Source organism: Oncorhynchus masou, chromosome 5, assembly GCF_036934945.1.
Source record: "Oncorhynchus masou masou isolate Uvic2021 chromosome 5, UVic_Omas_1.1, whole genome shotgun sequence".
Taxonomy (NCBI): Eukaryota; Metazoa; Chordata; class Actinopteri; order Salmoniformes; family Salmonidae; genus Oncorhynchus; species Oncorhynchus masou.
Genome location: NC_088216.1, coordinates 65,010,815 through 65,037,877, shown reverse-complemented (window position 1 = coordinate 65,037,877; position 27,063 = coordinate 65,010,815). Strand labels below are relative to the sequence as shown.

Genomic DNA, 27,063 nt, shown 5'->3' with positions numbered 1-27,063 from the left:
TGATGTTTCATGAGGAACTGATTTATTAAGGACATTTAAAGGGCCTTGGGAATGTTGAACATGTTACTAGCGGTTTTATAGATATTTAAAGGCAGTGCTTTGCCACACAAAACCGACAGGTTATGTCTGTTTTTCGGAGTTGATAAGATTAGTCTACCTGGTTCAACATTCTCAAAGACACAGTGCTGAGTCAGAACAAAAAAAAAACATTTAAACAACTACAATATAATGTTCGTCATGATTGAAATTGTGACACACTACACTCTTAGAAAATAAGGGTTACAAAATGGTTCTTTGGCTGTCCCATAGGAGAACTCTTTTTGGTTCCAGGTAGAACCCTTTTGGGTGCCATGTAGAACTCTCTGTGGAAAGGGTTCTACATGGAACCCAAAAGGGTTCTACCTTCAAAGGGTTTTACTATGGGGACAGCTGAAGAACCCTTTTAGGTTCTAGATAGCACATTTTTTTCTAAGAGTGTAGGCCTACATAATTATGAAACAAACATATGGCAGCCCATCTCACACAACTATTATGATAGGCCTTGATAAAAGGTAACATGATTCAACTCTGATCTCTGCACTAACCAATCACATTGATACCCATTTTAAAGCTGCCTAATAAAATCTCTTCAATGGTTGAAATAATCTCCATGTATCACTCTTTCTCCGCTTCTGTTTTTTAATTTAACCTTTATTTTACTAGGCAAGTCAGTTAAGAACAAATTCTTATTTTCAATGACGGCCTAGGAACAGTGGGTTAACTGCCTGTTCAGGGGCAGAACGACAGATCTGTACCTTGTCAGCTCGGGATTTGAACTTGCAACCTTTCGGTTACTAATCCAACGCTCTAACCACTAGGCTACCCTGCCGCCCCAATGTAATTTTTTACCTCAAACAGGAGGTTCAAGCAAACGATCACACCACATCATACAAGCGATACTTTAAACTACGATGACCCTTTTAGTTCAAATGAGTCCATTTGAGATCTGAAAGACTAAGAATTCGAATATACTGTGCTTCATACATGAATTTGGAAACAGCAACACAAATTGTCAATTTTGGTGATTTCTTGTTAATTTCTTGCAGCAATTATTGTTTTTGGAATGCAGTCTCAACCTGCTGTCCAGTCCCCCAAACTCAGTGTTTAGGCTCCTTCTCTACCACCACTGAAACCTGTTAGAGGCCAGTGATCACAATCTCTTCTCTTCACATTACAGGCCTCGTCATTATCGTCATAGTCATCATCTTCATCATTGTCATCATCCTGGGAGTCAAGGGTTGCATGGGGTAAGGTGAGTTGGGCTTAGATATTGAATTGTTGTTTCGTGTTAGAGTCTTGTAGGTACACTATGAGGGGAGAGGGATTGGGAATGTGGTGATGATGGTGAGCAGGAGGAATGAAAATGGGGCGTTGGGGATGTAATTCAGAGCTCGTTCACATCTCAGTGTCAGCAACCGAGGTCTGGGTGGCAGGTTGGCCGTTGTTGGGTGGTGGCTGGCTCTCAGGAAACTCCCCATTGCTGGTGGGCTTCACCAGGGGCTCCTGTGACTGCAGAGGGGCCACAGACACCAGGGTGTTGGCCTGGTTCTCCTCATACACCTGGAAACCCTCTTCAGCCTATGGGCAGAGGAACCATAGAGATTTGATTAGAGGAACCTTGATGGTAGGTTGGGCTTGGTAATAAGTGTTATTGTGATACAGTACAGATTTAACTGAAGGAATAATATGTTTTGTACGTTGTTCAGAAAAGCAAACGTGTAAATGTGTACGGAAGGGAAGGTAAAGTTGAAGGTGAAGCCTGATGACGAGAGGATTCAAAAGCAATCACTTTCTCCCTATGATGGAATTCAAACACGAATGGTGGAGTCAGGGAGTCGTGTCACTTTTGTCTGAGGAGGTCTTAACTATCTTGGTTGAGTTTAGGAATATTTGTGTCAATCAGATGAGGACATTGAGGTTTGTTTATACGATGCCTATGATAAATGATTGTGAAAACAAGACCCACCCAATCTTCCCAGTAAACTGGGTCCTGTACACAGTATTAGTTTGCTTTGGGTCTCTCTCACGTCATGGCCACTCTGACTCACCAGTCTCGCTCCCTTGGGTGGTGGGCGGTGGGTTTTCAGGTAGTAGCCTGCGATGAGAAGAATAGCCAGGAGCAGTCCAGTGAGCAGCAGGGAGACCAGTACCAGTTTGGATTTCTTCCCCCAGCGAGGAACAGCCTCCTCAAAATCAATCTAGAGAGAGAAGGAGAGTTATACACATAATAATATAAGGAATTCAGGCTGTACTTTGAAGTTATACCCTATGTGAATTATAGTGGTATGTAATCTGCATAGTCTTGTTTTAGATGCTTTACTGACACTAGGAATAGCAGTGCCCCTGATGCCTCCTTGGATCAGGCTATTTTACCCCCAGACTGTAGAGGATGGATGAATAGCAGTGCCCCTGATGCCTCCTTGGATCAGGCTATTTTACCCCCAGACTGTAGAGGATGGATGAATAGCAGTGCCCCTGATGTCTCCTTGGATCAGGCTATTTTACCCCCAGACTGTAGAGGATGAATGAATAACAGTGCCCCTGATGCCTCCTTGGATCAGGCTATTTTACCCCCAGACTGTAGAGGATGGATGAATAGCAGTGCCCCCGATGCCTCCTTGGAACAGGCTATTTTACCCCCAGACTGTAGAGGATGAATGAATAGCAGTGCCCCTGATGTCTCCTTGGATCAGGCTATTTTACCCCCAGACTGTAGAGGATGAATGAATAGCAGTGCCCCTGATGTCTCCTTGGATCAGGCTATTTTACAGGCTATTTTACCCCCAGACTGTAGAGGATGAATGAATAGCAGTGCCCCTGATGTCTCCTTGGATCAGGCTATTTTACCCCCAGACTGTAGAGGATGAATGAATAGCAGTGCCCCTGATGTCTCCTTGGATCAGGCTATTTTACCCCCAGACTGTAGAGGATGAATGAATAGCAGTGCCACTGATGCCTCCTTGGATCAGGCTATTTTACCCCCAGACTGTAGAGGATGAATGAATAGCAGTGCCCCCGATGCCTCCTTGGATCAGGCTATTTTACCCCCAGACTGTAGAGGATGGATGAATAGCAGTGCCACTGATGCCTCCTTGGATCAGGTGACCACTGATGCCTCCTTGGATCAGGCTATTTTACCCCCAGACTGTAGAGGATGGATGAATAGCAGTGCCACTGATGCCTCCTTGGATCAGGCTATTTTACCCCCAGACTGTAGAGGATGAATGAATAGCAGTGCCCCTAATGCCTCCTTGGATCAGGCTATTTTACCCCCAGACTGTAGAGGATGGATGAATAGCAGTGCCCTGTAGAGGATGGATGAATGCCTGATCCTTGGATCAGGCTATTTTACCCCCAGACTGTAGAGGATGGATGAATGCAGTGCCCCCGATGCCTCCTTGGATCAGGCTATTTTACCCCCAGACTGTAGAGGAGATGGATGGATGAATAGCTTGGATCAGGCTATTTTACCCCCAGACTGTAGAGGATGGATGAATAGCAGTGCCCCCGATGCCTCCTTGGAACAGGCTATTTTACCCCTAGACTGTAGAGGATGGATGAATAGCAGTGCCCCTAATTTTTTGAATTTTAATTATTGGACATAAAAGACTGTAAAAACACCAGCCAATCAGCTCGAACACATAATAGAGATATATCCCTTTTGTCTGAGGAGGTCTTAAGTATCTTGGCTGAGGTTAGGAATGTTGGTGTCAATCAGATGGGAGATTGAGGTTAGCTTATACGATAACTATGATGAATGATGGTGAAAACAAGACACCAAAGGAAGGCAGTTCCACATGCTTCTCTCTAAACCAGCATTTGGGTGTGGCCCATATAAAGCTATTTCAGATTGTCATTTTTTACTTTAATTGTTGAACATAAAACACTTTAAAAACACCAGCAAATCCAAGTGATTTTCATTTGGGAAATCTGTTCCAATGTATTCCCACGCATAATTGAGAGATATAAAGTATGTGATTGTATACAAATGCAAGCAAGGTTTGAAATGATTATGTTTTAGTCAAATACTATCTGTTTGGGCTTCTTGCAGTCAATATGCAGTCTACAAATGATTTGTAATTATGTTCCGGCCCCCTGACCTTCCGCTCAAGAAAATAAATCAGCCCCTGGCTGAATCTAGTAAATGATCCCTGCCCTTCAACCTTCAGACCAGAGCAGTATCTAAACACAAAGGTGCCATTCAACTAACTGACCAACATAATGAGAAGATTGTGGACGGGTGCAGCTCACTTAACTGTTTAACGCGGCAGGGCAGAGTTAGGGGGGTTGTAGGGATGGAGCACAGAGTATGTCTAATGTCAAAGGGACAACCAGGTTGAATCATGAGAAGGAAACACCCATTCCTCATTCCCATTGGGAACACTCAACCCCATCTCCACCGGGAACATAAATTAATTCCAGCTGACAGGAAAGTGGGGATTGTTTTCTGTTTGTCATACAGCATCTTCCCGGCAGCTTGGAGCCATGAGTGAGGATTCCCGTCTGGTGGAGGAGTGTCTCACAGTGGTGTTTATCTCACAATGGTTAGATAAGGAGCCGAATCAGCATTGTGCCTCACCTACCACGGTGCACAAATTAAAGCATTTTTATTGTGGGTGTGACAGCAATGGACACTGATCATAATGCCTTTCTCGTGAAGTGTATGTGGTGTGAATTATGTGAACGTCATATGTGTATGGGGAATTGGAATACTGAATGGAGAGAAGTGATACTCTACCTTGTCTTTAATGTTGTCATTGTTGAACTTCTCAGCCATTCCTTTTGCATCAGCTGTAAGTAGAGATGATGATTTGGTTCATGTTTTTTCAACACCAGACACTCAACAGAATAATCCCACATCATTAAAAAGGAGAAGAGGGAAGCAACCTTCTATGCATTGGCCAGAGATCAGGATTTCATTGGAGTTGTCCTCCTGGTAGACCTCCAGTTTACAGTCGTCTCCACACAGGTGCTCCAACACACTCTCAATTTTAGACCTGGTCTCCTCCTGTGGAAATATCAGTTGGATTAATAACAAAGCCTGTGAATTTGGGGCTGAACCTGGTCATCCTAGTTAACAGAAATGTGTTCAAACAGAAATGTGTTCAAACAGAAATGTGTTCAAACAGAAATGAAATGTGTTCACACAGAAATGTGTTCAAACAGAAATGAAATGTGTTCACACAGAAATGAAATGTGTTCAAACAGAAATCTGTTCAAACAGAAATGAAATGTGTTCACACAGAAATGAAATTTGTTCACACAGAAATGAAATGTGTTCAAACAGAAATGTGTTCACACAGAAATGAAATGTGGTAATATACATTCTCATGAATACACAGCTACATCTATGGGTCTTTGGAAATGTACACCACAAAAGGGCCACACCCCCCTCCCATGTCCCTCTCCCTTAACCAAATAAATTATATCACAACCTTGCAATACTCCACCCTATTTAACATGGTCCAAAAACAGCCACTAGCACTCACAGACGGTTCTGCTCAAACCTTTGATCCCAGCCCCAGATAGGACAGCTGGCTTCTTTACAAAGCTAAGGAAACAGGATCGCTCTCAAGGCCTCATCTGCTTCGGCACTCAGAGCATGTTCAATACAGTGCATGTAAAGCACACAAATTCTCATCTTTAAGTTGAAAACAGTTTTATTCACGTCATTCTCAGCTGTTTCTTGATCCCTGATGCAGTCTCTTGGGTCCTGCCCCTGATGCTTTATTGTCTTGTGTAGTCAGTGCATAGCATGGCGGGTTTTCTAACATTTTCCAGATGTTTCCATTCTATAATTTCTTAAAGTATTTAGTAATTTGTTCATAATTGAAAAACATATTTTAAAAAACCCATCTGCAGTATATATGATCCTCATATAATTGGAAACATACATGGATCTTCACAAATGGGATGTGGTGTCTTACCCAGATGAAGCCAATCAAGTCATAAAGCATAGCCTGGTGTAGGAGTGAGTGTGTCACTGATTACATGCCATATTGCAGGGGGCTTTCCCATGCAGTCCTAGATGGGGAGGGGGGAGCTAAGTCCCATTCAAGACTCTTACACATGGCTCTTGATGTGTGATATCACCAAGGACTCCATTATTTCAGGACATTATTTAATACAATTTTATCTAGACTGAAATCAGCAGAGCTGGAGCTCCAGACGGCAGGCAGCCTGGCAGACAGACACAGTTGAGGAAAGCGAGACGCCACTTCCCTTCACTTCCCTGGCCGGCACAGAGCGGAATTCCTGTTAGCCCAGCCGCCATTGCCCCAAGACGCTGAGGAATCCCTTTTGTACACACGCTACAACAGTATCCCCACCACCGCCTTCCCACCTTTCATACCAACACTTTGAACACGTTCTTCCCTCTTCTTCTCTCCTGTAGGCATGTCTTGGGTTGTAACAAACTCTTTTTGCTCCCCCTCCTCACCTGGCAGGCATAACTAGGGAGGAGAAGGGCTGGTGTGTCACTAGCCTTCTTGTTCACTGCCCACGGGAGATGTTTTAATCACTGTAGCTTAATGAATAGGAATTTCCTGCTTAGCTAATGTGCACTGGTCTGATAAGGGGCAAATTGAAAGTGGCAATTTGCTATGATCTTGACTCAGGTGTCGGTCATCTATAACATCTTACTCTGACTCTCAGCTTCCGCTAACGTTTTTAACCCTGAAACTACCCTCTGGATACAGTTTGAACTGAAGTGGACACTGCTGTGAGGGTTTCCTGAATGTCACAACAGGAAAAGTTGGCTTTCCCTTTAGTGAGGTGTGTGTGTGTGTGTGTGTGTGTGTGTGTGTGTGTGTGTGTGTGTGTGTGTGTGTGTGTGTGTGTGTGTGTGTGTGTGTGTGTGTGTGTGTGTGTGTGTGTGTGTGTGTGTGTGTGTGTGTGTGTGTACACGTGGTGTGCTCATTACTTACACAGCTGGATGAGGCCTTGAGTTTCAGATTCACAGCATCTCTGTCCTGGACAGCTTCTTTATCAACACACATCACATCAGCCTGTAGAGAGACACCAGACCACTTCAGTTAGACTAGAGTGTGTATCGTTCATTCTGAACTTGGATTGGCGATTTGGATGGCATTGTCACTGAACTCGAGGCTCACCTCTGGGATGAGCACAGTGTCACTAGATTGGGAGGTCTGAAACTGCTGGGGAGCCTGGGTCTCCTGGTTGTCATCTGGGTCTGTGATTCCTGCTTCACCAGCCTCCACTGTGGCCTCCCCTATGTCTGTGGTCTCCACTACCCCCTTGGTGACTGGAGTCGCTGTGGTGTCATGTAAGAAGCCTGACAGATCCAGGCCAGGAATACTGGGGAATACAATGATCTGGACTTGGGGTTTATCTGCTTCTGAAAAGAAAAGAAAAGTCTCTTTCTTTGTGTTTTATGTCCAGTCAGAGGCATCATGACCATAGGTGGCACAGGGGCACGTGCCCCCTCAGATTTTATGATTATTTGTTGTTGTTGTTTCTCTGTAATACTACTAGCCACCTAGCAATTTTATGAAGTTGTCTTTAGCTAGGCCATAGGTTCCCAATTTTTCAACCTCATAACTAGCTACCAAGAAGCCATTTCAGGCTATCAAGCAAATAACCACCAGTCAGGAGGATACAGACAGTTGAAGTCAGAAGTTTAAATACACCTTAGCCAAATACATTTAAACTCAGTTTGTCTCAATTCCTGACATTTAATCCATTTAAAAATTCTCGGTCTTATGTCAGTTAGGATCACCACTTTATTTTAAGAATGTGAAATGTCAGAATAATAGTAGAGCAAATTATTTATTTCAGCTTTTACTTCCTTCATCACATTCCCAGTGGGTCAGAAGTTTACATACACTCAATTAGTATTTTCTTGGTCTTGGCTGATTTCTTTTGATTTTCCCATGATGTCAAGCAAAGAGGTAGACCTTGAAATACATCCACAGGCACACCTCCAATTGACTCAAATGATATCAATTAGCCTATCAGAAGCTTCTAAAGCCATGACATAATTTTCTGGAATTTTCCAAGCTGTTTAAAGGCACAGTCAACTAGTGTATGTACACTTCTGACCCACTGGAGTTTTGATACAGTGCATTTTAAGTGAAATAATCTGTCTGTAAACAATTGTTGGAAAAATGACTTGTGTCATGAACAAAGTAGATGTCCTAACCGACTTGCCAAAACTATAGTTTGTTAACGAGAAATTTGTGGAGTGGTTGAAGAACGAGTTTTAATGACTTCAACCTAAGTGTGTAAACTTCTGACTTCAACTGTATGCTTAGATATGCAGAAAAATATACATATTTTTAAATAGACTTAAGCATAATGATTATGGCTCTAGATTGCAGGTGTTTGAAAAATGCAAAATTCTCCAACTTCCGGAGGGGAGGCAAGGACCACCCCCCAGACATCCTCATGTACTTTGTGTCCCTACAGATTTGAGGTGCATTGCGCCCCTGTGTCCACTTGATTTAAACATGTATAACAAAAAGCTGATAGGATGAGCCTAGGACGGTATATTAATACAGCAACACCAATAGTGGCTCTGTGGAGATCATCTTCTAATGGATCCATTTCTTACCTTCATCTGCCGGTTGTGTGGTGTCAATGTCGTCTCCACGAATTAATTCAGCAACATCCACTGGCTGTGTGGGCCCAGTGACAACATCTGATTCACTCTCATCTTGTGCAACTACACCACCTGCAAGAGAACAACAAAGGGATAACTTACACTTGCATGCCAACACATTCTGTAGAAACCATGACAACTTTGTCACAGCAGTGATGTCCCTTTCTGAAAGAGTCTTCTACCTCACTAAGCTTAATAGCTGCTATTCTCATTTACACCAAGCTACATGGTCATTTGTCTGCACCTTTATTTGACATTGTCTTTCCGAGCTATGTTCAACTGATCCCACACCTGTGTCCAGGTCTATAGCACCACATTAATAGACAGCATGTGTGCAAACTGACTTGACTTAGCACTTAGACTCACAGGACTGATAGCAATCCTGCCACACCCATATAGTCTGGTATTACTAGTAATCCCAGGGGGGGAGATCTCATTGGCTGTGAATGTAATCTTGACTGAGGTGTTTGTGTTGGAGCTATGCAGTCCATCTCTAATAGGTTCCAGGGCCTGACCTGAAATCATTTAGGCTCCATGCAGCACTAAGGAAGGGACTGTAATTAATAGCCCAACTGTGGGGTAACTCCTCAGCTCAGCCTGTGCAAATAAATGTTCTTGTCCTCGCCTGCAAATTGGCCTGACCCCTGACACACTCCGATGGTGGGTACAAGCCCCCCAGGGGAAATCTCTCTCTGGTCTAATGACAGACATTATGGGACACTATGCAGCAAGCACACTGGCTTTAATACATGGGCCTCTGGGTAATTTACTCTTTAAAGTCTTAGTATGTGCATCCATTTCCTCATACCTAGTTAGCTATGCAGCTGGACCGAGGAATGTGATTATTTCTTCCTCCTTCATAGCTACTTATGTAGATAAATATAATAACTGCAGACTTTCACACTCTCAAAAACAATCTTGTCATTTCTAAAACCTTGAAGAATTTGATATTTCAATGCTTAACTATCAGAAGACTGTAAAGTCTTTCATTGCCAGGTGTCATGCAATAAGAGAGATGCCGCTCAATGCTAAGAGGGTAAGGATATCTCCCCAGTGTGTGATTATAACACCCATTTATCCTCCACCAGGGTGAAGTCATACTGTGTATGTAAGTCTCTTGTGCCCGTATGTGCCTGTAAGTGGGTGCTTTGACTGGGCGTCTTGATAGACCACTGATACCCTTACTTGGCGATGGCCATGTCTTTTAGACTGATGGGCTTTGGTACTGACACCATCTCAGTCCCAGCTCTCACATGCAAAGAAGTAATGGGAGAGCTGTGCCTCCCAACAACAGTTCAGCCTCATTAGTCAGTGGGATACACAACATCAAGTCATCTAGGTGAATTAAGTTTCCATCTAGCTAGCCTGTTAAACAGCCGAACGCTCTGCTGAAATATACTGCTGCTTTACTAAAACTGTTGGTGCACAGTGATGGTGAAACCATAATTTGATTAAAAAAATAGCCATAGTTCTACCTATCAGGCCCTCTGAGGTAAAAGCTTGTTTTACACAACGTGATGTGTCATTTTATCTTTTCAAGTACTGTAGTGGTGGGTTGAATCAAGTACAAAACTTATAATGTAATTTGTCATATTATTTTCTAGTCTTGTCAGCAACTATATTTCATGTGAGCAGTGCTAATGCAGTGCATACCATACAGAGCAGTGTATGTTTAATAAACTAAACTGGGCAAAGATCTTGCTATGAAATATCTTAATAAGCTGTGCGCCTGACTCCCTTTTTCCTGAGATTGAACATGTTTACTGAGATAGTTATGGCAACGAAGAAAGCTCTGCAATCGTTTGCCCCCCGTAGCCTTCTCCTCTAACACAACGGCATTACCTCATCCACGTGGCTTTGCCAAAATTCTGTGAATCTCATTAAGACTCTCTCCTCCCTTCCTACCTTTTCCCCATGTAGTTAAACAATGTTGTTTTCTGGTTAAACCCACAGAAGCTTTGTCCAAGACAGAACTGAATGTTGCATAATTGGGCTGGGTTTGGATAAGCTACTGTATCACCAGGTTGGCCATTTCCGACTGTCTTTCCACCCTGTTTACTTGTGGAATTTAACTTTTATAGTCAGTTGTTGCAGTATGCTAAATGCAGTGTGTTGCATTGATTGGACTTGCTAAAGTATGAAGAGCAAGTGCCACAAGTGCAAAACAGTCAGCGTGCCACGTAAACAGGTGGGTCAACAGTACTGAAGGAGGTCTCACACCGGTATACTTAGACTAGCAACTGTTGGTTATAGCTGTCACATGTGTTTTGTGACAATTTAATTGTGTTTACGAGCTACCTCTCTGTCATTGTAAATAATTTATGTACATTTTGCTACCAGCTCTGTATTAGGTACATAACAGCCCAAAGAGCCAGCCAACCAGAGTCTATTTACCAAGAGAGTTTTCATCTGTATTTTTTGTAGCTGTCTATATACCACCACAAACTGAGTGAGGTTTTAGTACCAGCATCAATGAGCTGTATACGGCCTTAAGCAAACAGGAAAACGCTCCAGAGGCGGCGCTCCTAGTAGCCGAGGACTTCAATGCACCACTGACTCGGTCAATAAGAAAGTGGTCAGATGAAGCAGATGTTAAGCTAAAGGACTGTTTTACCAGCATAGACTGGAATATGTTCTGGGATTCTTTCCATGTCATTGTGGAGTACACCACATCAGTCACTGGCTTCATCAATAAGTGACGTAATCCACACAGTGACGTACATAGATACCCCTACCAGAAGCCATGGATTACAGGCAACATCCACACTGAGCTAAACGGTAGAGCTTCTGATTTCATGGAGTGGGACTCTTACCCGGAAGCTTTTAAAAAATTCCGCTATGCCCTCCAACAAACCATCAAACAACAAAAAGCGTCTATACAGGACTAAGATCGAATCGTACTACACCGCCTCCGACTTTCGTTGGATGCAAACTATTACAGACTACAAAGGGAAGCACAGCCCCGAGCTGCTCAGTGACACAAGCCTACCAGACGAGATAAATAACTTCTATGCTTGCTTTGAGGCAAGTAACACTGAAGCATGCATGAGAGCATCAGCTGTTCCGGACGACTGTGTGATCACGCTCTCCATAGTCTATGTGAGTAAGACCTTTAAACAGGTCAACATTCACAAGGACGCAGGGCCAGATGGATTACCAGGACGTGTACTCCGAGCATGCACTGACCAACTGGCAAGTGTCTTCACTGATATTTTCAACCTGTCCCTGACTGAGTCTGTAATACCAACATGTTTCAAGCAGACCACCATAGTCCCTGTAACCAACAATACCAAGGTAACCTGCCTAAATAACTACCGACCCGTAGCACTCACGTCTGTAGCCATGAAGTGCTTTGAAAGGCTGGTCATGGCTCACATCTACACCATTATCTCAGAAACCCTAGACCCACTCCAATTTGCATACTGCCTCAACAGATCCACATATGATGCAATCTCTATTGCACTCAACACTGCCCCTTCCCACCTGGACAAAAGTAACACCTATGTGAGAATGCTATTTATTGACTACAGCTCAGCGTTCAACACCATAGTGCCCACGAAATTCATCACTAAGCTAAGGACCCTGGGACTAAACACCTCCCTCTGCAACTGGACCCTGGACTTCCTGACAGGCCGCCCCCAGGTAGTAAGGGTAGGTAATAACACATCCACCACACTGACCCTCAACACGGGGACCCTCAGGGGTGCATGCTCAGTCCCCTCCTGTACTCCCTGTTCACTCCCAATTACCTCGGTGCCCCTGCACATTGATTCTGTACCGGCACCCCCTGTATATAGCCTCGCTATTGTTATTTTATTGCTGCTGTTTAATTATTTGTTACTTATCTACTTTTTACTTAACACTTTTTTTCTTAACTTCTTAAATCATTGTTTAAGGGCTTTTAAGTAAGCATTTCACTGTAAGGTTGTTGTATTCAGCGCATGTGACAAATACAATTTAATTTGATTTGATAACACCTGGTTGCTTAGTTTAAAACAGAGCCATACAGAGCATGTTGTTTATCAACCCGGCCAGCATGGCCATTAAAGCCTGAGCAGCCTTAATCACTGTCTGACCAGCCATCAGTCATCAGCTAGGTGTTCTACACACAAACCCACTTAACAAGAATCTAACCTCAACATGGCAGCACTGGTGTAGCGCAGTTTCTCTGAACCCAACCGCCCCACAAAGTCAGAATTTGGGCGCTCTGATAGTTGTCCATGGTTCTGAAATTGCAATGTCTATGTATCTTCCCGTCGATAGGCTGTCAGATAATTTGGTGCTAATGCTTGTAGTAGCCTATTGCTTTGCTTTAATGGATACATGCTTATTTATATTTGGTTGTCAAGCCTACCGCTTATGTTTCACAAAGCTATAGAATGCTAGCTGGTGGCAAGAATGTACACTACCGTTGAAAAGTTTGGGGTCACTTAGAAATGTCCTTGTTTTCCATGAAATCATACATGAAATTAGTTACAAAATGAATAGGAAATATAGTCAAGACGTTGACAAGGTTATAAATTATGATTTATAATTTAAATAATAATTGTGTCCTTCAAACTTTGCTTTCGTTAAAGAATCCTCCATTTGCAGCAATTACAGCCTTGCAGACCTTTGGCATTCTAGTTGTCAATTTGTTGAAGTAATCTGAAGAGATTTCAACCAATGCTTCCTGAAGCAACTCCCACAAGTTGGACTGGCTTGATGGGCACTTCTTACGTACCATACGGTCAAGCTGCTTCCACAACAGCTCATTAGGGTTGAGATCCTGTGACTGTGCTGGCCACTCCATTATAGACAGATAACCAGCTAACTGCTTCTTCCCTAAATAGTTCTTGCATAGTTTGGAGCTGTGCTTTGTGTCATTGTCCTGTTGTAGGAGGAAATTGGCTCAAATTTAGCGCCTTCCGCAGGATATGGCATGACTTTGCAAAATGGAGTGATAGCCTTCCTTCTTCAAGATCCCTTTAATCCTGTACAAATCTTCCACTTTACCACCACCAAAGCACCCCCAGCCATCACATTGCCTCCATCATGCTTGACAGATGGCGTCAAGCACTCCTCCAGCATCTTTTAATTTTTTCTGCTCCTCACGAATGTTCTTCTTTGTGATCCGAACACGTCAAACCTAGATTCGTCTGTCCATAACACTTTTTTCCAATCTTCCTCTATCTAGTGTCTATGTTCTTTTGCACATTTTAATCTTTTCTTTTTATTGGCCAGTCTGAGATGGCTTTTTCTTTGCAACTCTGCCTAGAAGGACAACATCCCGGAGTCGCCTCTTCACTGTTGACGTTGAGACTGCTGTTTTGCGGGTACTATTTAATGAAGCTGCCAGTTGAGGACTTGTGAGGTGTCTGTTTTTCAAACCGGACACTATAATGTACTTGCTCAGTTGTTGACTGGGGCCTCCCACTCCTCTTTCTATTCTGCTTAGAGCCAGTTTGCTCTGTTCTGTGAAGGGAGTAGTACACAGCATGGTAAGAGATCTTCAGTTTTTTGCCAATTTCTCGCATGGAATAGCCTTAATTTCTCAGAACAAGAATAGACTGATGAGTTTTAGAAGAAAGGTCTTTGTTTTGGGCCAATTTGAGCCTGTAATGGAACCCAGAAATGCTGATGCTCCAGATACTCAAGTAGTCTAAAGAAGGCCAGTGTTATTGCTTCTTTAACAACAGTTTTCAGCTGTGCTAACATAATTGCAAAGGGGTTTTCTATTGATCAATTCGACTTTTAAAATTATAAACTTGGATTAGCTAACACAACGTGCCATTGGAACACAAGAGCGATGTTTGCTGATAATGGGCCTCTGTATGCCTATGTAGATATTACATTGAAAAAAATCAACTGTTTCCAGCTACAATAGTCATTTACAACATTAACAATGTCTACACTGTATTTCCGATAAATTGGATGTTATTTTAATTTGCTTCTCTTTCAAAAACAATGACATTTCTATTTGATCCCAAACTTTTGAACTGTAGTGTATATACTTGTTGAGTAATTAAAGTGGGAAATTCAAACATTGCAGATTGTAAAATGAATTTTCAATGAAACAGCATACTAATTAGTAACCAATAGATTTTTACACTTTTATATACAACTGCCCTGTAGGCCTATATTCATCATCGCCAGCACCACCCCAATATCAACATATGTGAAAATGGCAAGTTTCTATATTTTGCAGTAAAAAATAATAGAGGAAGATAATGACATCATCAACCAATTAGTAGGAATTTAGTAGGCAATGCCTACTCATATTTGATTTAAATCACACAACGCACACCATGTTAGCCTAGTGGTATGAGTATTGGGCCAGTAACTGAAAGGTTGCAAGATCAAATCCCTGAGCAGACAAGGTAAAAATCTGTTGTTCTGCCCCTTAACAAGGCAGTTAACCCACTGTTCCTAGGCCGTCATTGAAAAAATAGTAAGTTGTTCTTAACTGACTTGCCTAGTTAAATAAAGGTTAAAAAAATAATAATACACAACAAAAAATAATTTCACTGCAAACACTTATCTTCTTCTATTTTTTTTTTACTACAAAACTAATTTTCTCATATGTTGATGATGGGGTGGTGCTGGAGATGATGAATATGAAGTCAAACGTTTTTTAAATGTCCCTTTAATGCCAAATAATACAATCAGTCCACTGTCAAAACAATAGCTTACTATGGATTGTTTCATTAAGCAGACAATGCAGTCTAGCCTACTAGCCTATCTATAGCTATATACAGTATTTTGATGGTAGAGTGTAAATATAAATGGAAACATGCTCCAGGTGAAACCTATGATCCTTTATAGATATATATATTATATTTATAAAAAAGTATTATTTACCTCAAATCTGTAATCCTCCAAGAAGCTAGCCAGAAACTAGCCAGAAGCTAGCCAGGAGCTAGCCAGAAGCTAATCCAGAAGCTAATCAGAAGCTAGGTCAGAAGCTAGTTAGCTTCTTTACTGGCAAATCGTTAGTATTCAGCTAACCACGGTTTGTGGTCATCAGCTATCCTTTAGCTCGAAAATCTATCGCCAGTTTTGTACGACGCAGCGGGGCTCAGAACGGAACATACCGGACCAATTTTTCTCTCCATGTCCCTGGATTTCTATCGCTAACTCTGGACATTCATACCTGGATCTCACAGCTAGCTAGCTGCTATCCGTGTGACTATCGGCTTTCGTCGATTCCGGAGCAAACATAAATTATTCCGGAGCTAGCCAGCTGAAGAGTTCCATCAATCACTCCTGGGCTGCAGTCACCTATCCGGACCCGTTTTACTGCCTACGCGGAGCCCCACCGGGCCTTCACAACTGGACTGCCGAAGTTATCTACCCGAAGGAGTTATCCGGCTGGCTCCTCCGTCGCGACGTTACCTGAACGCCCATCTGCGGCCTGCTAACCATTAGCTGTCTTATCGGCTGCTATCTAAATAGACAATCGGACAATTTATTTAGTTATTTTTATTATTATTTTTTTTTCTTCTTGGGCCTCTAACTTTATCTATTGTTTTTATTTTTGTTGTTGTGTGATTTGGATCTCTATCTCTACCACACGGAACCCCACTAATCTACTGACGGAACGCAAGAGGTGGCTAATAACAGACTTCCATCCTATGCTAGCTTGCTACCGATGGCCTGGCTAGCTGTCTAAATCGCCGTGAGCCCCAACCAACCTCTCTACTCACCGGACCCTTTTGATCACTCGACTAAGCATGCCTCTCCTTAATGTCAATATGCCTTGTCCATTGCTGTTCTGGTTAGTGTTTATTGGCTTATTTCACTGTAGAGCCTCTAGTCCTGCTCACTATACCTTAACCAACCTATTAGTTCCACCACCCACACAGGAAATGACATCCCCTGGTTTCAATGATGTTCCTAGAGACAATATCTCTCTCTTCATCACTCAATACCTAGGTTTACCTCCACTGTATTCACATACTACCATACCTTTGTCTGTACATTATACCTTGATGCTATTTTATCGCCCCCAGAAACCTCCTTTTACTCTCTGTTCCAGACGTTCTAGACGACCAATTCTTATTGCTTTTAGCCGCACCCTTATTCTACTCCTCCTCTGTTCCTCTGGCGATGTAGAGGTGAATCCAGGCCCTGCAGTGCCTAGCTCCACTCCTATTCCCCAGGCGCTCTCTTTTGACGACTTCTGTAACCGTAATAGCCTTGGTTCTTGCATGTTAACATTAGAAGCCTCCTCCCTAAGTTTGTTCTATTCACTGCTTTAGCACACTCTGCCAACCCAGATGTTCTAGCTGTGTCTGAATCCTGGCTTAGGAAGACTATCAAAAATTCAGAAATTTTAATTCCAGACTACAACATTTTCAGACAAGATAGAACTGCCAAAGGGGGCGTGGTTGCAATCTACTGCAAAAATAGCCTGCAGAGTTCTGTCCTACTATCCAGGTCTGTACCCAAACAAGTTGAACTTCTACTTTTAAAAATCCACCTCTCTAAAAACAAGTCTCTCACCGTTGCCGCCTGCTATAGACCACCCTCTGTCCCCAGCTGTGCTCTGGACACCATATGTGAACTGATTGTCCCCCCATCTATCTTCAGAGCTCGTGCTGCTAGGCGACCTAAACTGGAACATGCTTAACACCCCAGCCATCCTACAATCTAAACTTGATGCCCTCAATCTCACACAAATTATCAATGAACCTACCAGGTACCTCCCCAAAGCCTTAAACACGGGCACCCTCATGGATATCATCCTAACCAACTTGCCCTCTAAATACACCTCTGCTGTCTTCAACTAAGATCTCAGCGATCACTGCCTCATTGCCTGCATCCGTAATAGGTCAGCGGTCAAACGACCTCCACTCATCACTGTAAAACGCTCCCTGAAACACTTCAGCGAGCAGGCCTTTCTAATCGACCTGGCCGGGGTATCCTGGAAGGATATTGATCTCATCCCGTCAGTAGAGGATGCCTGGATATTTTTTTTAAATGCCTTCCTAACCATCTTAAATAAACATTCCCCATTCAAGAAATTTAGAACCAGGAACAGATATAGCCCTTGGTTCTCCCCAGACCTGACTGCCCTTAACCAACACAAAAACATCCTATGGCTTTCTGCATTAGCATCGAACAGCCCCCGTGATATGCAGCTGTTCAGGGAAGCTAGAAACCATTATACACAGGCAGTTAGAAAAGGCTAGCTCTTTCAAGCAGAAATTTGCTTCCTGCAACACTAACTCGAAAAAGTTCTGGGACATTGTAAAGTCCATGGAGAATAAGAACACCTCCTCCCAGCTGCCCACTGCACTGAAGATAGGAAACACTGTCACCACTGATAAATCCACCATAATTGAGAATTTCAATAAACATTTTTCTACGGCTGGCCATGCTTTCCACCTGGCTACTCCTACCCCGGTCAACTGCACTGCACCCCCCACAGCAACTCGCCCAAGCCTTCCCCATTTCTCCTTCTCCTAAATCCGTTCAGTTGATGTTCTGAAAGAGCTGCCAAATCTGGACCCCTACAAATCAGCCGGGCTAGACAATCTGGACCCTTTCTTTCTAAACTTATCTGCCAAAATTGTTGCCACCCTATTACTAGCCTGTTCAACCTCTCTTTCGTGTCGTCTGAGATTCCCAAAGATTGGAAAGCAGCTGCGGTCATCCCCCTCTTCAAAGGTGGGGACACTCTTGACCCAAACTGCTACAGACCTATATCTATCCTACCATGCCTTTCTAAGGTCTTCGAAAGCCAAGTCAACAAACAGATTACCGACCATTTCGAATCTCACCATACCTTCTCTGCTATGCAATCTGGTTTCAGAGCTGGTCATGGGTGCACCTCAGCCACGCTCAAGGTCCTAAACGATATCTTAACCGCCATCGATAAGAAACATTACTGTGCAGCCGTGTTCATTGATCTGGCCAAGGCTTTCGACTCTGTCAATCACCACATCCTCATCGGCAGACTCGACAGCCTTGGTTTCTCAAATGCTTGCCTCGCCTGGTTCACCAACTACTTCTCTGATAGAGTTCAGTGTGTCAAATCGGAGGGTCTGTTGTCCGGACCTCTGGCAGTCTCTATGGGGGTGCCACAGGGTTCAATTCTTGGACCGACTCTCTTCTCTGTATACATCAATGAGGTTGCTCTTGCTGCTGGTGAGTCTCTGATACACCTCTACGCAGACAACACCATTCTGTATACTTCTGGCCCTTCTTTGGACACTGTGATAACAACCCTCCAGGCAAGCTTCAATGCCATACAACTCTCCTTCCGTGGCCCCCAATTGCTCTTAAATACAAGTAAAACTAAATGCATGCTCTTCAACCGATCGCTACCTGCACCTGCCCGCCTGTCCAACATCACTACTCTGGACGGCTCTGACTTAGAATACGTGGACAACTACAAATACTTAGGTGTCTGGTTAGACTGTAAACTCTCCTTCCAGACACATATCAAACATCTCCAATCCAAAGTTAAATCTAGAATTGGCTTCATATTTCGCAACAAAGCATCCTTCACTCATGCTGCCAAACATACCCTTGTAAAACTGACCATCCTACCAATCCTCGACTTTGGCGATGTCATTTACAAAATAGCCTCCAATACCCTACTCAACAAATTGGATGCAGTCTATCACAGTGCAATCCGTTTTGTCACCAAAGCCCCATATACTACCCACCATTTTGACCTGTACGTTCTCGTTGGCTGGCCCTCGCTTCATACTCGTCGCCAAACCCACTGGCTTCAAGTCATCTACAAGACCCTGCTAGGTAAAGTCCCCCCTTATCTCAGCTCGCTGGTCACCATAGCATCTCCCACCTGTAGCACATGCTCCAGCAGGTATATCTCTCTAGTCACCCCCAAAACCAATTCTTTCTTTGGCCGCCTCTCCTTCCAGTTCTCTGCTGCCAATGACTGGAACGAACTACAAAAATCTCTGAAACTGGAAACAGTTATCTCCCTCACTAGCTTTAAGCACCAACTGTAAGAGCAGCTCACAGATTACTGCACCTGTACATAGCCCACCTATATTTTAGCCCAAACAACTACCTCTTTCCCTACTGTATTTAATTAATTTATTTATTTTGCTCCTTTGCACCCCATTATTTTTATTTCTACTTTGCACATTCTTCCATTGCAAATCTACCATTCCAGTGTTTTACTTGCTATATTGTATTTACTTTGCCACCATGGCATTTTTTGCCTTTACCTCCCTTATCTCACCTCATTTGCACACATCGTATATAGACTTGTTTATACTGTATTATTGACTGTATGTTTGTTTTACTCCATGTGTAACTCTGTGTCGTTGTATGTGTCGAACTGCTTTGCTTTATCCTGGCCAGGTCGCAATTGTAAATGAGAACTTGTTCTCAACTTGCCTACCTGGTTAAATAAAGGTGAAATATAATAAAAAAATAAATAGATGTATCTTGTTAAAACCACTTCAATCAGTGTAGATGAAGCGAAGGAGACAGGTTAAATACATATTTTTAAGCCTTGAGACAATTGAGACGGATTGTGTATGTATGCCATTCAAAGGGTGAATGAGGAAGACAAAATACTTAAGTGCCTTTGAACGGGGTATGGTAGTAGGTGCCAGGTGCACCGGTTTGAGTGTGTCTGCAACGCTACTGGGTTTTTCATGCTCAACAGTTTCCCATGTGTATCAAGAATGGTCCACCACCCAAAGGACATCCAGCCAACTTGACACGACTGTGGGAAGCATTGGAGAACATGGGCCAACATCCCTATGGAACGCTTCGACACCTTGTTGAGTGCATGCTCTGACAAATTGAGGCTCTTCTTGGGGAAAAGGGGGTGTAACTCAACATTAGTGTATATTACAGATTGGAACTCGGACTCCACGCTGACGAGGCTATCCGTCTCTTCACTCGTAGGTTTACCCGTGTTCATAGAAGGGGTGTTGCTCTCATGAGCGCGGATGTGTCTCTGGCAGTCATCAGCTTGATTTTCAGGGAGAGGAGGAGGAGGAGGAGAAGAAGTGAGTTCCTCTCACTTGAGGAACTGAAGGGAGGAAGAAGAGGAGAAGCAAGGCCACTGTTATTGGCGTGCCCAGGTAGTGAGGTATCTGTCAGGACTGTTAGGCTGCTAGTACCAGCTGCTGCATATGTAGGCCTACTAGCTTCCACCTGCCATGGTGTTTCGTCAGTCAAGGATGAGGTGGTGGTAGCTTTACTGATGTGATTATCTTCAGTAAGTTGGCACGAGCTTGATCAGATAAAGCTTTTTTGCAGTTTTTTTGTGCACCACTTTGTTCTTGCCTTTTACTTATCCATCTTGAAAAACAAACTCACTCGCCATCATCCGAGTCTGACCTGATTCACGTAACTGTTTTTTTTACTTGATAGCCAATTAGATGAGGAGGCCGAGGCGGGCTGCCGCTGGCGCCGCTGAGAAATAGGCTAATTAGATCCATGAACACTAGTCTGACTAACTCATCTTCTACCCATGTAGATGTAGACAACACAAACACTTTGCTTGCTACATGTGGAAACTAAAAGGCAGGGTTACTGTCAAAAGTATTTATTTAAAAAAACATAGGTGTGAGACGACGGCACCTGAGGCCCCAGAGCTCCCCCCCCTCCTCCCCACACCCTCAATGTCCCTCCATGGGGTTTTACGCTATGCCAGTACATAGCAGTCATCTCATCGTTACCAGACGTGGTAACGGCAAGGAACCTTTGAATACCATTTTGCTTCATTTTGCTTCGTTTTTAAGGGCTCCATGTTTCATGACATTATATGGCTGTTAATGTTCATTTCAGGCAACTGGTGGTGCAGTATGAACGATTTGACATCGTTGTTAGTCATCACCGATGATCCTCACTATATGGGAATGGGGAAGTGTAAATAACTTTTAACATAGCTGTGGAGCACACACTAGGGCCAGTATGTAGTCATCCCCTTTGGTTTGTGTTGTAATGGATACAGTGGGGTCTTGTGGGGTGAGCTGCCAGGCCGCTAAGAGCAGGAGGTTAGCAATCAGACAGAACACTTCCTCTGATTCTCACAGGATGACCTCTCCTTTGCCCTCTACCCAGGAACCACAGCTATAGCTCACCTGTCTATGATTTACTGCATCCATTCCTTATATTGAGACCCCTTTTGTCTCTCTACCCCTCTCTTTATTCTTCTTACCTGTTCTTTATGTGCTGCATGGAGCACTAATGTGAAGAAATGAACCACGTCACCCCCCCGGGCTTTATAGCCACTCCGCTCCAGATGTTATTCCAACGGCCTCGACTACCCTTTACTCTGAGATTTTCCCAGCAGATGGTAAGATTGACAGGTCTGGATATCCTCCGGCTTTCACTCGTCTCAAGGGAGTTCTGGATGGGGGAATGCCGGCAGCAGCAGCCTTGGAGGAGAACAAGCCAGCTTAACGTATAGGCAACCCCCCATCTGTTCCACCCACCACCTCCAGTTGTGGACTTCTTATCCCCAGGATCTACAGAGGTGAGACGTATATGCATTCACCAGGCGCATCCCTCCCATGCAACGCAACACGTCATGCCCACAGTCAGAGCTGGATAGTGATCCTGTCTTCCCATGGCCAGCAACATACAACCAGACTGGCCCATACAGTAGGCTACTCCTCTCTGCTGCTGGAGGGGCAGGGGCAGAGTAGGCTTTGGACTGTGACACAGGGCTTAGTGAGATGATAATGGTCTGCAGGCACGAGTGGACCACAATTATCACATAGTGTGCAATGGTAACCACATGAGATAGTGTTTGCACAAGGAGAGCCAAACATGCAAACTCTAAAACAAACTGTCTCATTAATCTTCAAATTCCACAAATAAAATGCTGCTTTAGCCAAAACCTTTTTTTCCACTGTCTATAAAGCTAAATTCACATATTTAAAATAAGGGAGTCTCCTCTATACAAGACAGGTTTTATAAACTGGACTGACATATCTATTTTCTTTGCATCAGCGATATATGTTTGGAATGTTCCTCACATATCCTCCAACAGGATATGTGTGAAGGGTGGCTCAGTCAGGAATGAGAGGGGTGTGTGGGAGAAGGGGCACCGGGTGACCCTGCGTGTCAGACCCTCATTATAACCCACCCATGTCTGTCATAACACCCCTCTGACACCCTCCATGTATAGTTGTCTGTACACAGTGCCACCAAAGCACAAAGCCAGGGTAACATTCTCAGGAAACTATTGATTTTCTTCCACGGTGATCATAAGGTTAGTCTCTCCCTCTCTTTTGTGTTCAGTATTGAAGTCCTGTTCTCACTAATAGTTACAATGCTGAATGAAACCTCACTCTCCTGTCAATTCTAGCCACTTAGATTTCTCTTGTGTATGATTCTATAGTACAACTCTCCTAGTACAACTGAGGAATTTGCGTCTGAAAGTGCCACTTTTAGTGGCTGAGGAATGGGACATTGGACCTCAGTCCCTCGGGAGGTGAACACAGTATTGCAACTCTAGAATCCTGACCTGCTATCTTAAACTCTGTCTCTGTCACAGAACCAGCCCAGCCCTCTTTTCCCTGGCATTAAACCCAGAAAGAGGATGGAGGATCTCATGTTTTTAATCAAGCTCCAGTGCTGCACCCATGGCTCATCCCACCCTGGGGCTACGACAGCCAGGTTCTGGGGACTTCAGTCAGAAGCTCTCATCCCACCCTGGGGCTATGACAGCCAGGTTCTGGGGACTTCAGTCAGAAGCTCTCATCCCACCCTGGGGCTATGACAGCCAGGTTCTGGGGACTTCAGTCAGAAGCTCTCATCCCACCCTGGGGCTATGACAGCCAGGTTCTGGGGACTTCAGTCAGAAGCTCTCATCCCACACTGGGGCTATGACAGCCAAGTGCTGGGGACTTTTAGTCAGGACTCATCTGTTTCTACTTGTGTATGTATTTCACTGTACAGATTGTCTGTTACAGGTTCGCTGCTGTATACATTACCTTAACTGTTCCTGTCTGGGAGGAGAAAATCAGTAAAAGTTTGGACATTGATTCAGTTCAGAGAGAATCACAAGGAGATTTCAAATCTCCTGCAGACAAATTACTACCATGCCTCTGGAGGTGGTATTGAATAACAGCCATGTCCAGACTAAACTAGACAATATCAAGACACTAATCTGGAAACGTAGACTGGCCCTCAACCATAAACAGAATGCTTTTCTATTTAGAATGATACATTTCTTATCTAATGTTAAGTGTCCATGTTAATTCTGATTATCACCACAGACAGTAAAGGAAAGACATGTTACTCTCCCATACAAAGATTGTTTCACAAAGTTAGAAACAACTATAAAACAGACTACAAAAACGTAACGATCAACTTGAAACAGTGTGATTTAGCAATCTTACAGAAACAAATATTTATTTATCCTTTATTTAACGAGGCAAGTCAGTTAAGAACAAATTCTTATTTACAATGACGGCCTACCCCGCCAAACCCACACAACGCAGGGCCAGTTGTGCACCTTCCTATGGGACTCCCAATCACAGCCAGATGTGATGCAGCCTGGATTCAAACCAGGTACTGTAGTGATGCATCTTGCACTGAGATGTAGTACCTTAGACCGCTGTGCCACTCGGGAGCCCAAAGAGGATGACCTGTCCTTCTACAGGCCTTATAAGATACAAAATAAATGTTCCTGTTCCACAGGTGCTGGACTTGGACTGGGTTTTCAGCCCCGGACATAATGGTATTTACTTTATGAGAGAAGTGGCTTCTTTGTTGGACATGTTCCTGTGTGAGTGTTCAGTAGATGTTGCTAAAACAATATCTATGATTCACATAATTGCAGGTCCTGAGGTCAGGTTGAGTTCCCTCAAACTAGTAAGCCTCCTAAAACCAGGGACAAGCATATGGCTTAAATCCTTTGTAGTCTGTTTATAAACACAACCTCTCAAAATTTTAGAAACTTCACTTGAGAACACTAGGCTGTTCTACTTTAATTGTGATTCATGCATGCAGCAGGTAGACTAATGGTTGGGCCAGTAACTGAAAGGTTGCTGGTTTGAATCCCCGAGCTGACTTGGTGAAAAATCTGTCAATGTGCTATTGAGCTAGGCACTTAGCCCTGGTTTCTCTGGATAAGAGTGTCTGCTAAATTACTCAAATGTAAATTTACTCTCATCATGTGATGCTGAAATTAGATCCATTTATACTCTGTTTTGTTAAGTTTAACTTTTAGGGGTGACTTTAAAAGTTACAATTGCATTAACTTTTGAGTGCTACAGTATGTTAGTAGTTCCCCTCATTCTGCTGTTTGGCTATAGCTCTTGAATCCATTCTCCAAACCCATCTCTGAAAAGCCCCTCCACCTTAACTACTGTACTGCAGCTATGCCAACATCTGTCTTTTAGCTCTGACTTAATCCACAGTACTACAGTAATTCTGCACAGTGCTTACATAATACAGCCCTCTCCCAGATTTCTAAAGTTGGCTATAAAACAAATGGTATACAGTAAGTTGGACTTTGTTAGAAAGCAGAAGTACTTGTCTCTTCTCAGGAAATAGACTTTAAGAAAACTTTAGACTGTTTTGTTGCTTTCCCTCCTTTTCTCCCTCTTGCTTCTCCCTTTGCTTGACCACCTCTTCCTCCCATGCATTCTCCCTCCTACTGTTTAGGATAACTGTGAGGCATTCTGCTACCATTCATTTTTGTCAGCTAGCTTGGCATGGTGTTGTGATGTCCAGCTTTTCATTGAATGGTAAATTATATTAAACATGTGTCCACACAATCTTCAGATTCAAGATTCTCTTAAGATATGTGGAAACATAACAATTTTACTCTTCATCATTCATCTACATGCATGCGTTCCACAGATCATAGCAGAACCAGCTGCCTTCAATTTATAGGAATAGATTTGTGCTTCCAATACCAATTACATCATTTATAATAAATCTAATAAACATTGCATTACTTTCAGATTAAGCAATTTACTATGTCAATATTTCTTCCCACACCACAGCAAAAGACTAATGCAATTAGTGAGAACATAAATAACTGCTGTTGTTGCAATGTTAATTGATGTGCATTTTTTTTAAACCTTTATTTAACTAGGCAAGTCAGTTAAGAACAAATTCTTATTTTAAATGACGGCCTAGGATCAGCAGGTTAACTGCCTGTTCAGGGGCAAAATGACAGCTTTGTACCTTGTCAGCTCAGGGATTTGAACTTGCAACCTTCTGGTTACTAGTCCAACACTCAAACCACTAGCCTAGCCTGCCGCCCTAGTTGTGTGTTGCTGGCAGAACAAATACAAATGTTTTGAGTTAAATTTTTGGGCTCCCAAGTGGCACAGTGGTCTAAGACACTGCATCTCAGTGCTAAGAAGTGTCACTACAGACAACCTGGTTTGAATCAACACTGTAGTCTCTTCTGGTGGCAAGAAAAACGGCAAGAAAAACCTCCCAATCTTGTACTTAACCCTCTCATCAGGCATGTGGCCAGTGTTTATGGTCCAGATAATAGCTGCTATTCTGCCAAGACCAGTCGACACTCTAGGTGAACACAAAGAGAGTCTCTAATTGACATAATTTTACCCCTGGGTGCCTTGTTACGGCCCCTGCTGTATCAACACAAGCACAACTTCCACCTACATTTTATACCCAAAAGTTCCTCACTCAACTTCCACCCTCCCCTCCCCACCCACCCCATACATCCACACACAACCATCTGCTAATTATAAACACACACAGCTCTCCCAGCTATAGTAGAACATTGGCATATAGTCAATGAAATAGCAGATATTGCAGTATAGCAAGTCAGCCTGTGGCCTTGAAAGGGTCACATTGTTGAGAAGTAGTACAATTTGGAGAGAGCATTCCCATAGGCAATAAATAGGTGCAGATTATGCATGCAAGATTCAGCTGCACAATGACTGCAGGTTTCATATTCAAATTGGCCCCTTTGTTTGCTACGTTATGCTACAAAGTAACTTTTCCCTTTCAGAATCATGGGGGGGGGATTCCATTAAGTTATCCTGCATTTATAAATTATTACACACTGCTAAACCATGGGTTTATTTTCATGAAAGTGAAAATCATGTTGATACCGTTGTATAAAGTTGATAACATGAAAATCTCTGTGTTCAGCCTGAGACAACCCCTGAACCCCACCCCTGACCGCTCCCATGCTTTCTTTCAAGTTTAGCTTGAGGAGTCTGGATGTATGAGTTTTTACTTACCGTGAAAGAGGGTGGTGATGAGAAGCAAAGTGAATGCCAGCATTTTGTGGGTCTCATTCATTCTCTGTGTGGATGCTGCTACTGCCATTGTCCTCCTGTTTGTGTGAGCGTCCAGGGTGTGTGAGTGAGAGAGAAGGGGAGCACCAGTGGACCAGACCAGTTTAGGATTTCCTCTTACCGTGAGTGGGATGGGCCGGATAAAGTGCCGCTTGTGCTCTGGCACTTTTATATGGCTGTCCTCCC

At 43.3% G+C, this 27,063-nt stretch overlaps 1 protein-coding gene across 3 annotated transcripts; it reads right to left on the bottom strand.

Moving 5' to 3' along the window:
- LOC135540101 (uncharacterized) lies at positions 1-27,063 on the bottom strand. 3 transcript variants are annotated; one of them, XM_064966471.1, is made up of 8 exons: positions 26,821-27,063; positions 8,612-8,731; positions 7,152-7,396; positions 6,966-7,067; positions 4,927-5,047; positions 4,778-4,830; positions 2,088-2,237; positions 1-1,617 (listed from the first exon to the last, which is right to left on the bottom strand). In XM_064966471.1, the coding sequence occupies exons 1-8, from the start codon at positions 26,906-26,908 to the stop codon at positions 1,435-1,437; spliced, it is 1,062 nt and encodes a 353-aa protein (XP_064822543.1). In that variant the 5' UTR covers positions 26,909-27,063; the 3' UTR covers positions 1-1,434. The 3 variants fall into 3 exon arrangements, with proteins under 3 accessions (XP_064822543.1, XP_064822545.1, XP_064822544.1); XM_064966473.1 differs by having other exon boundaries at positions 6,966-7,046; XM_064966472.1 differs by having other exon boundaries at positions 7,152-7,393.